A 12,257-nucleotide genomic window follows, 5' to 3' on the forward strand; every position below is an offset into this window, starting at 1 on the left:
GCCAAGGACAAATTCTATTGGACTGTGAGGTAACATATGCGGAATTTGAGCCAATCGCAGAACGATGTTCCCACACACGTTCTTCCGACTCATGCACTTCTTGCAAATTAGCCGGGGGCGCGCTGGGCTATCGGCTAAACGGCTAACGGAAGAGGGATAAAGGAAGATCAGACATTTCTCACACAGTAAAGCAGAGTAATCTGCACCAGTGCAAAAAATATTCTGATCTACTCTTACCACACACGGTAGGTCTTCTATTTCATATCGATGCATAGTAAGCAGGTGCACTTTATGAGGTCGTTTGTTAGCTGAGATGCTAAAGGAAGAAATGAGGGTCACAGGACGCTTTTGGTTTGTTTACCTTGTTTATGCTATAGATTTTAGTGTATTTTTAAGTGTTCTCAATTTTAAGTGTTCACTGTTAAATAGCTTTTTTTTAAAACCCTAATCGCCTGTTCAATTAATTAATTGTTTTAATTTTTCCACTCTTATTTATTTTATTTCTTTGCTTACCTCTTTATTTAGTATTTAATGTTTTGTTTACTTGACTTGTATTTTACTTGGGTATATTTAATGTAATAGCTGCTGTGTATTGTAAAACATCAGTAATTACACTGTGCCCTCATCACTTTATTTATTTTGTTGACTAAATTTGCACAATCCGTAGCATAAGGGAGGCACTTAATATGCAGCCACTGCAAAAACATAATTGCTGTGCTCATTTAAACTGTGCATAATTGATAAGCATTGACAGTGGTTTTCATAAGAAGTATTGACTATTTCAGGTTTTTCATTTAATTTTTTTAGGCCAAGCAACTCCCATCTCAGATAAACATGTTCAGTGTGCTGTAATATAATCAAAACCCCACTACAGTCTAGGCAGCGGTGCTTTCTTTCAACACTTCAAAATGGAAACAGAAGCAGTGAGTAAATAAACAGCTTAAAGAACTGTTTTATTTATGTTTTGGTAATGTTTATGTATTTTTTGGTACTTATTTTCTGTTTATTTGCTCCTCAGGAGGTTATCCCTATTTGGCAAAATAAACCGCATGGATCAACTCGTAGCGTGGTGAGACGAATCGGCTCTACGCTGCCTCTTAAACCATGTCCCAGAGCTTGTTTCCAGGTATGGGAATGAAAAATAAAATAAGTGGTCTATACAAGTTTCTTGAACTCAGAATAGTGGACTGCTAGAAACTCCAAGGTTTTATTCCCAGAGAAAACAAGAACTGTTGAAAAAAATCTTCAATGCAGTAAATGTTTGTATATTAAATGCTATACAAATTTGTTTTTACATGTGGTGATGAAATTATAACAATTTTTTCCAAGGATTTTAGGTCTTTTAGATCTTAAAGATTAGATGACAATTTAAATATTATGCCTGGAAAACGTACATTCGGAAACTTATTTAGATATTATTAATTGATGGTTTGGTTTATATTTAAAAAACAAAGTATATTAGATTTTTTTTGCAGGAAAACTTACTGTCATATACAGTAAGTTGTGTGACTAACATATTTTTAATTAGCTAATGATGTACAGATTTAATTTAACATATTTAAAAAAAAAAGAAGTTAATATTCCTTTTATTCCCTGGGGGCAGTCAGCTATGACTGCAAATAGTCAGTGTGATTTTATTTGTTTACTCTTTTGACTGATTGAATTAGAGCCATATTTAAGATAAAGAAAGTTGTTTTTTATCCACCAAGACTGAAAAAAATGTTGTTTATTACAATTGTATATATAGTAAAATCTTTCAAAAAGTTATTTAGAATTTATAAGGGTAAAAATGTTACTTTATAGAGATGCTTTAAATCAGGGGTCACCAATCTCATTCCTGGAGGTCCGGTGTCCTGCTGTGTTTACCTTGCCTCAACACACCTGCCTGGGTGTTTCAAGTATACCTAGTAAGACCTTGATTACCATGTTCAGGTATGTTTGATTAGTGTTGGAGCAAAAATCTGCAGGACACCGGACCTCCAGGAACAAGTCTGGTGATCCCTGCTTTAAATGGTCATGATCCCCCCCCCAAATCCCCAGGTCTGAATGCAGACACAGTAGATAGCAGTGCAGCAGGTCTCTTTCCCTCTCTATTCCAACAATTAACCCTGCCGGTAATGCAGAGGATTTTAAACATTGGCGAACACAGCAGCACTGACAGAGGTGATGTGTCTGAATGGTAACGAACTCAACTGATAAAAGACAAAGTCTGCCATTCTTTAACTCTCGTACGGCTCTCCCGACAAAACTGCTTTCTGCAAACAATCAGTTTTGCTGTATCGGCCCTGACAGAATCGCGGAGAAAAACATGCAACAAACCCTGTGGATCATGGAAACAAACACATGCGACCCGTGCATGGACGCGGTCTTACCCAGTCAATGGCTGTCTCACAGCTTGGCAGGTCTGTCTTGCCTTCGGAAAGCTTGTGCTCTTATGAATAATTAAGAAGCAGGGTCTTCTCATAGGATAAGAAAACTTCGCTATGAATAATAATGAGAAACCGAGGCGTCATCACTCCACTAGCAGATTCGAGCTACATCACCGATTTTGATTCTGCCACAAAAGTATTTTAAACCTGGAAGACTAAATTAGTTGACAAGCTCAAAATTATCCAGTTTTTCCCTCAATTAGAGCTGATAGGTGCTAATGTTGTCTTACCTGATGCTCAAGACACGCAAATCTGTTAAAATGTCAAAAAAAAGTACTCCAGGGTGTCTTGAACCTTTAAAGAGATGTTTTTGGTCTTATGTTTTCCAGGAACTCCCAGGCCTTCCTTCAATGCGTTCACTTGACGGTCCGCTTGTGCCCACGCTAGCAGACATTGCCTGGATTGCAGATGATGAAGAGGAGACATATGCGAGAGTCAGGTAAGTCTGTCAGACTGATGCACTTTTCTTCACTGAGTGCATTGATTCTTAATTCCGGTCCTTGGGGGGGGCCCCCAACCCTGCACGTTTAGTATGTCTTTCTTATTTTACACACAAGGATCAGTTCATTGAAATATATGTTAATAAGCTGATGATCTGAATCAGGTATGTTAAGGAAGACATAAGGTACACGAGGTCCGGAGTTGAGAAACACTGACATATAGTCAACATGGCAACAACACACTGCTAGCACATCTTAAGCAAGCCCATTTAACTACTGAGATATTGTGACATATAAGTTTCTTAAAGAAAATTCCGGACTGCAATTGTGTATATTTTTTAGGAGTGACACTCGTCCACTGAGGCATGAGTGGAGACCTACGCCACTGCTGGTGATGCACAGAAACTCATCTGTACCCAACTTCAGAAGAGAAGGCCGACGCGTGGAGGGATTGAGGAAACCAGGAGTGACTGCTCTGAACCGCACCACAGCATTACAGGATGAGCTGAGTCGACTCCGAGCGCAGATTGCCAAGATCGTTGCTGCAGATTCAGGTTGAGCAGCTGAATAAAGCTAATTCATTTGTCTAGCTTGTTTTATTTATTTAAAAAATATTTTATTTGTGGTAAATTAATGCTTAAAGCACACATGAAATCAAAACTAACCATATTGATTTTGTTAGCTCGCATTGCTAGTTTCGTGGTGAACAATCTAAAACATCTAAAATTGAAATCTGAAAATGCATTCCTGTTTGTTTTCAGTTAAATTCTGAAAGGTATTCAGGTATTGGGCATTGTTAACATACTTAACCACCCCTCTCCAGCTGTCAGTTTTGACAGCGCTATAACAAAAGAGAAATGGTGAAAAGGAGATGTTTAATATGAAACTCTCCCAAAACTCTTTTCTGGATATTTACTGAATAAAATGCCTATTTTACTACATCCTATCAGCTCACAGTAGAAAAAACAACCCACGCCCACAGTTTTCTCATTTATTATTCGGTTTTTCCAGGAACTGCATCACAATCTGAAAAAGATGGTCATAGTTTCCAGTTTATGTGGCCTTTAAGGCAAGACATTTATGCTGAATAGGTTAAAAAAACAACTCTGTTCATATCCATGCTTCCCTAATTGAGTTGATTAAGTTAAGAATAAAAATAAGGTCATGATGAGTTATCTAAAAATCTGCTTTAAATATGCAAATTAGCCATTTTTACGGAGCACAAAATTGGCTGCAGTGTCTCGCTTAAAAGGAATGTGCATTTAGAAAGCACTTTTAAGACTGTCCTCTGGCATCAGAAATGTTATCAATTTGATGTGTAACAACTTTGACCTGTTTCAGATTCAAACCCCATCACCCCTGATCTGCTGTCCCCTGATGACACTAGTATGGGCTTCTCCATGGCTCCATTTGAGACTGCTGCTTACCAGCCTCCTCCCACAGCCTCTTTTGTCATCAGTGATGTCACAGAGGAGGACGAGGAGGAGGAGGAAGAGGACAGAGAGGAGGAGGAGGATGTGTCCGAACTGGTGCCTGATCCAATGCCTCCAGTGTCTATGACGGCATCTGCCACATTTGATCTTGATCGCCCTACGATGGACTTCCGGGAGCCTGAGGAGGACACTGTATCTCTGTCCAAATCAACAAGCTTTGCTGATGTCATGGACATGCTGAAAGACATGAACCGCTTGAAGATGAGCAAGGACAGGTGAGAGCTGCTTCAATCACTATGATATTGACTACGCAGGTTTTATGTATACATTTTTTAAATTTTTATATATATATATATATATATATATATATATATATATATATATATATATATATATATATATATATATATATATATATATATATATATATATATATACAGTTGAAGTCTGAATTATTAGCCTCCCTTTGAATTATTATTTTTTTAAATATTACCCAAATTATGTTTTAACGGAGCAAGGAAATTTTCACTGCATGTCTGATAATTTTTTTTTTTCTGGAGAAATTCTTATTTGTTTTATTTTGGCTAAAATAAAAGCAGTTTTTAATTTTTAAAAGCCATTTTAAGGTCAAAATTATTAGCCCCTTTAAGCTATACTTTTTTCGATAATCTACAGAACAAACCATCATTATACAATAACTTGCCTAATTATCCTAACCTGCCTAGTTAACCTAATTAACCTAGTTAAGCCTTTAAATGTCCCTTTAAGCTGTATAGTAGTGTTTTGAAAAATATCTAGTAAAATATTATGTACTGTCATCATGGCAAAAATTAGTTATACGAGTTGTGTGCGTGTGTGCGTGCGTGCGTGCGTGCGTGCGTGTGTGTACTATTTATTTTACTACTACAAGTTAAAACATTGTTATTATTTGTATAACCTGAAATGGTTGACGATTATTACTGTTATTTTTATTATTATTGTAACTATTATAAAAATAATAATGTTATAGCATTTTGGTTTGGTTTATTATAAATAAATGCAAAAATAATAAAATAAAATGGTATTTATTTACCTTTTTAATGTTCACTTGTAATATTATCAGTAAAATGTGTATTCTAAATATTATCATCATTGTAAACATGTTAATGTGTAAGTAAGCTGCATTGGTATTATAAAATTAATATTTAATAATAATAATAATAATAATAATCATCATTATCTTTAATAATAATATAGCAATAAACAATTAAATTGATGATGGTAGTCATATTAAAAATATACACTGATACAGGGTATCTGCAGGGTCTTTAAGTCTTAATGTCTTAAATTTCAAAAGCACTACTTTAGTCCTTAAAACGTTTTAAAATCACTGAAATATTTTCTTGTAGGTCTTAAATCATTTTAAACGGGTCTTAAATTTCCTTTGTTTATATAAAGCTACCCTATTGATTTACTGTAAAACACATCCAATTACCAACAACATATGTCAATAAAACTATTAGCAAAACTACTCATAACTAATATTAAAACTGTAGTTTGTTGTGCAAACATTTAGTTTTTAAAGAGTTTTTTAAGTAGTGTTGAGCAAAAATGTACAGTTAAAGTCAGAATTATTAGCCCCCCCGTTTTTTTTTTTCCAATTTCTGTTTAGCGGAAAGATTTTTTTCAACACATTTCTAAACATAATAGTTTTAATAACTCATCTCTAGTAACTGATTTATTTTATTTTTGCCATGATGGCAGTAAATAATTCATTCATTCATTCATTTTCTTGTTGGCTTAGTCCCTTTATTAATCCAGCAAGTTTTTACGCAGCGGATGCCCTTCCAGCCGCAACCCATCTCTGGGAAACATCCACACACGCATACACACACACACACACACACACACACACACACACACACACACACACACACACACACACACTCTCATACACTCTGGACAATTTAGCATACCCAATTCACCTGTACTGCATGTCTTTGGACTGTGGGGGAAAATGCCAACTGAGCCGATGTTTGAACCAGCGACCTTCTTGCTGTGAGGCGACAGCACTACCTAGTGCGCCACAGCCTCGCCGGCAGTAAATAATATTTTATTAGATTATTTTCTAACTGTATTCAGCTCAGAGAGCAATTTAAAGGCTTAGCTAGGTTAATTAGGTTAACTAGGCAGCTTAGGCTAATAAGGGAAGTTAATGTATAATGATGATTTGTTGTTTACCAAAATAAAACAAATAAGACTTTCTCCAGAAAAAAAATTTAATTGGACATGCTGTGAAAGGTTCATTGCTCTGTTAAACATAATTTGGGAAATATTTAAAAAAAGAAAAAAAATCAAAGACGGGCTATTAATTCTGACTTTAACTGTATGTATAAAACTAAGGTCTGCTTGTTTTGAGACATTATTTAAAATATATGTCTAAGAAATTACTAATTAGATTTTTTTTGTCTTCTGCCATTAAAAAATCCTTGGGGTCTGCCATCTAGCCCTATATTAGTCTGAAATTTCATTCTTCATGGTCTTATTTTGTTTTAAATTTGACATGGTGAAACCTGAAAACAACCTGTGATAGCTAGTAATTATCAAATGTTGTTTGTTTGTGTGCACGTGTGTGTGTGTGTGTGTGTTTAGATATAAAATGTTATTGTGATGTGTGTGAAACGAAAACAAGTAGGCTATATTGGTCCTATGAGGTTGTATGTATTCATTATTATTATTAATAATAATAATGCTGATAATAAAAATAAATAATTGTTGCATTTGTCTAGTTTAAAAAAATTATAAATGCAAATAAAATAAATATTTATTTACCTTTACTATTTTTTTTTATAATATATTATCAGTAAAATATATATTGTAATAATTATCATCATTGTAAACATGCTTTTTTGTTTTGTTTAAAGTTAAGTGCGATATATTCATGGTAAACATTCATATTTTATCATTATAGTAATTTATAAAAATATTAAAATGTGCATTTATTAATATCATTTTGTGATTTTAAAATGTATATCAAAAATAGAACTATATGTTGGTATATCCTAAATTTTTTATTTACAATATAGCTATAAACAATTCTAATGATGATGGTAATTTGTGTTAATATTATAAATTTATAGTAAGAGTTTATTCATCAAATTGTTGCGTTGTGTGTGTGTGTTTAGATATAACCGTGGATGCACTTCACTAAGAGAGGAAGATTCTGCCTCTCTAATATCTGAAGCGCTGAGGAAAAAATTTGTCCTGAAAGACGATGACATCAGCATGAGGAAATAATCTAGAATCCAAACCCTCTGCAGACTCTCCATGTAAGGCTGAACTGCATGGATATATCTCATATTCGGTTTAAAGTCGCATTTAGACCTACAAAACCAAGTGAATAAAGCATGGACGTGGAATTTTAACTACTTTTCTGTTCTTAAGTCTTTTTTTTTTCTACTGGCTCAATAGGCCTGTGCCTGTGGACTGTTGCGATGGAAACCCCATAAAGCCTCTGAATAGATGGAGATCTTCTGCATTCTTCAGCGCTCCCACACTGGTGGTGACATGGCTAGAAGCAAAAGATGAAGCTCTTTTCAACAAACACGTGCACACACACATACACACCCACTCCAACATATGTGTGTGCAGGTGAATAAGGGTCCATAAAGATAGCCTTTACACACAGCAGATCACTCGACCTCCAATTCTGCAAAAAATCCAGCACTACTTCCCAAATTCTTTAATAATCCAAATTTCACGGCGTATTATTCAAGCCACGAAACCAGAGAAGATTCCTGGGAGAGCCCGGTTTTGTAGACGTATAGTTTGAAGCTGTATCTCTTGCCTTACACGTTCCCTCATTCTCAACCCTGTTATACTTGAAGCCGTTATGAAGAGTGATCTGATGATATGCTAACACACTGACTTTCCATTTTGTGACAAAGCAAGGCGACGTTCTTCTATTTAAAGGGTTTTTGCGTGTGTGCATGTGCACCGAAGACTTCAAGATTACATTCACTTGTAATTAGCACTCTGTGATGTTCCCTTTTTTGAAGCGTGTATATTTTGCCAGAAGACTGATGTGGTACTGTTACATGAGTTTGAGTTTATAACGCGTGTGTGGTTTACTTTTAGCAAGTATATTGAGAGAGCTATTTTTGTTTTGTTTTTTATTGCGTGTGCAGACAGGTTGTAAGAATTTGTGTACGTCTGAATAGCATGTGTGATGTGATGCTGGATGTGAGCCAGATTTGCGGACGCCTCATGTTTTATATGATGATGAAGGACGCTACATTTTTCTTGTTTTGCAGTGTGTAACAAGCAGTCGTTTTAAACCATACACAGCTTTTGTGCCATGAATACTTACTTCCAAGTGGGAATCAAACCTAAAATGTGCTTTGACACTCTTGTTTGGACCTGCTTGCAGCCTTTTCTTACCTGTCTGATATGATGTGTTACGCCACAGTAATCTAGCTTTGTTAAATTCCTTACTATTTAGTTCTCTTCATCATTTGTTTCAGAGCCACAACTACCAATAATTCATGCACTAGTTTACAGTATAACTATTTTCATATCAGAGTTCTATTGGTATATATGAATCTGATTAAAGTCATCATTAATGATAATAGAGCTGTAATTGAAACTGTTGTATCATGCACTGAACATACTAGCATATGTTCCTGTACCCGTCAGAGTAACGGGTAAACGCGTGTGTGTGTGAGATTCTGAATGCTGGGTTTCATTTCTAGGCTGAACCATAGGACACACTTCAAAATTGCTTTCATTTAAGGCAGCGTTGGCGGTTTCATGGTCTCTTTTAGAGGACAGAATCTTGTGTAATTGCGTGTTTGCCGTTTGTCAAATAAGGGAATTCTGTTTGTATGTTGTTTGTTCGTAAGACAGGAAAACAATAAATGGTTAAAGTCATTATAGTACGTTCAATTTTGTTCAGTGTTGTTGTGACGATCAGCAGCCACGCGGGCGCGCCATTTTCTATAGTTTCTACAAATGTTAAATGTCCACTTGTCTTGCGCTATGATACATTAAGATAGCAAACAGTGACTAGAAAAGCATAATTGTTTTTAAAATAAGCTTTGCGACTTAAAATATCATGATTTCCACAGAAAAGACCATCAAGTCAGCATATTTTAATGATACCTGGAGAATCATTTGACCCTATGAACTGCTGAAATCCAGCTTTACCATCACATAAATTAATGACAATTAAGAATATATTAAAATCAGTTTTAAACAGTAGTTTGGGCATGCAATTTCCTAAAACCATTTTAGTCAATTTTTTTGTTGCTCATTGCGGGTTCACATTGGGGCTGCACAATATATCGTTTCAGAATTGGAATTGATATTGCGATATGCGCATCCGCAATAGTCACATCGCAAAGATTTTCGATGTTAAGTCTGGATTATAGTTGACCAGGAACAACAAAAATGTATTTAATGACTGTCGTTTATATGATTTAAGCAAAAAAATAAATAAAATCTTTCGAGTCCTAATATCTTAATTTCAATGTGAAAACAGGTTTATTTACCTTTATTTTTTTATTTACCTTACCCCACTGGCAGATTTGTGTTAAGGAAAAAATCTTATTTTTTCCTTATTTCATCTGAATTTTAAAACAATATTAATCTAAGACATTTTTTTTAGATTTTTGGACTAGAAATGAGACGAAGCAAAGCATTTTTTTGCATTGTGATTATTCAATTTCTGTACCTGAATACTATTAGACTTCCAAAAAAACAGTCCAATAGTGCTAATCAACTATCTTGTGAAACTGTAGTTACTTCACAACATTTATCACAGAAAACTAAAATATTGAGATATCAGATTTTTTCAGTATCGTGCAGCCCTAGTTCACATGTAAAAAAAGTTTTTACATGTGAAAATTTTAAATTGTCTGTAATGTCTATAATGTAGACTCTCCTGTTTCCTGCTGAGGTTGGAGTTGTTTTAATCGCAACTGTTATGCATCTCAGTGCTTGTGCTTGAATATCATCTCACCTCTTAAGCATACTGACTAATGCAGATCAATAAATAATTCATCCATAATCTAAAACAGATCATAGAGCTCCACAGTAAGTGATCATTGATTGTTTATCTGCCCCCCATTCTTGGCCTACTTTGTCATCAAGGGGTATTTATATGCTGGAACAAGTGTGCACTAATGTAAAAACTTACTTAATTGGCTGCTTGATCAAAAGAGAATAACACAACTCTAAGCCTAGTATAAAATACTATGGTATTTGTCAGTAGGTTGTTTTGGTTAGACCAGGGCTGTCTTAACTCAGTCCTGGAGGGCCGATGTCCTACATACTGTAGTTTAGCTCCAACTTCCTACAACACACCTCCCTGGAGGTTTCTAGTATACATAGAAAGAGCTTGATTAGCTGATTCAGGTGTTTAACTGGGGTTGGAAACAAAATATGCAGGGCACAGGCCCTCCTGAACTAAGTTTGGACACCCCTGAGCTAGACTGACGTTAGATTACTCTAAATCAGGGGTGTCAAACTCAGTTCCTGGAGAAGCGCAGCCCTGCACAGTTTAGTTCCAACCCTGCTCCAACATACTTGAGCATCACACTGCACTTTTCTCCCCATAGACTTCTTTTCATACACATGCGAATGTGAACTGCGACAAGTTTTCGCCGTTCACTGCGTTGCAAAGTTCAAGTTTGGTAAACTCTGAGCTGCGAAATCGCATCACATGATCGTGTGAGGCCAACTAATATCAAAACATGACCTCTCTGGACAGAAATTTAAAACATAAACTGATCGCTCGCTTTTTTTTAATGTCTAATCATCTTGTTTAATCATGCCCCTTTTTGCAGCGCTGTACTACAGAATTTTGCACGCACAAACTTTAGTGTGACCGCACCATCACCTGTAGGTTTCAAACAAGCCTGAAGGACTCAATTGATCAGGTGTGTTTGATTAAGGTTGGAACTAAACTGTGCAGAGCTGTGGCCCTCCAGGAACTGAGTTTAACACATATGCACTAAAGCACAGCTGAAACAAACACAACTTTTGAGATCATGTATGATCAAGTCCAAAACTTGCCAAAGACACCTTTTTAATCTTTTTTTGGAGGCTTACGTGACCGATAAAAACTAACAAACATAGAAAAAACACAAAACCATCATACAGATATACCAACAATATTATCAGTGCAACAATACTGATTTTGGGAAACATTGTGTTTTAAGCTACGATTCTCGCTATTAACAAGCATTAACTAAGACTTTTCGCTCAAACTACTAATATGCTGATCATTAATAGTAAGATAGTTGGTAGAAATTAATTATTGGGTAAGTTTAGGTATATAAAATATAATGTAATATAATAATATACCAGTAGTTAAAGGGATAGTGCACCACAAACTGAAAATGTACTCATTTATTCTGAGTCTGTACGATATACTTTATTCTGTAGAAAACAAAATAATGCACTTTCAAGCAAGTTGAAGACAACCATTAACTTCCATAGTAGAAACAAATACAATGTAAGAAAATGGTTACAGATTTCCAGCTTTCCTCAAAATATTTTCTTTTGTGTTCAACAGAATTAAGTCAAACAGGTAGAGGAAGAGTAAATGATCACAGAATATATCTGTTTAATTGTGGTAATTGGTACTTATTAAAGCGTTATTGGTTATGTAGTTTTGCCATTGATAGCAGTATATTACATTATTTACGGTATAGCACTCACAGAAGGTTTGTATCTTCAGCCATTTTAGGTTGAAGTTTTAATGGTTTATTAAGTCCCACCATTCTCTCTGAATGCAACAGTTGCTAAACTAGACATTACCGGTTGCTAAAACAAGCAATTACTTTTCTGTGACACCTGATAAACATGTCAGCTAGTGTCTGCGTTCAGTGTCCTGTCAGGGAAAATGATGAGGCCTCTCTACCTCTACTACTGAATCTCCTGCACCTATCAGAGCACAGGGACCCTCATTACTC

General features: G+C 35.4%; 1 protein-coding gene across 2 annotated transcripts; it reads left to right on the forward strand.

The window, feature by feature from the left end:
- Positions 1 to 109: 109 nt before the first annotated feature.
- Positions 110 to 9,210, forward strand: mtfr1l (mitochondrial fission regulator 1-like). Of its 2 annotated transcripts, XM_005158494.6 has the most exons (8): positions 110 to 245; positions 808 to 923; positions 1,019 to 1,126; positions 2,759 to 2,868; positions 3,212 to 3,423; positions 4,211 to 4,577; positions 7,467 to 7,610; positions 7,753 to 9,210. In XM_005158494.6, the coding sequence occupies exons 2-7, from the start codon at positions 909 to 911 to the stop codon at positions 7,576 to 7,578; spliced, it is 924 nt and encodes a 307-aa protein (XP_005158551.2). In that variant the 5' UTR covers positions 110 to 245; positions 808 to 908; the 3' UTR covers positions 7,579 to 7,610; positions 7,753 to 9,210.
- The last annotated feature ends 3,047 nt before the right edge of the window (positions 9,211 to 12,257 follow it).

Source organism: Danio rerio, chromosome 17, assembly GCF_049306965.1.
Source record: "Danio rerio strain Tuebingen ecotype United States chromosome 17, GRCz12tu, whole genome shotgun sequence".
NCBI classification, from domain to species: Eukaryota; Metazoa; Chordata; class Actinopteri; order Cypriniformes; family Danionidae; genus Danio; species Danio rerio.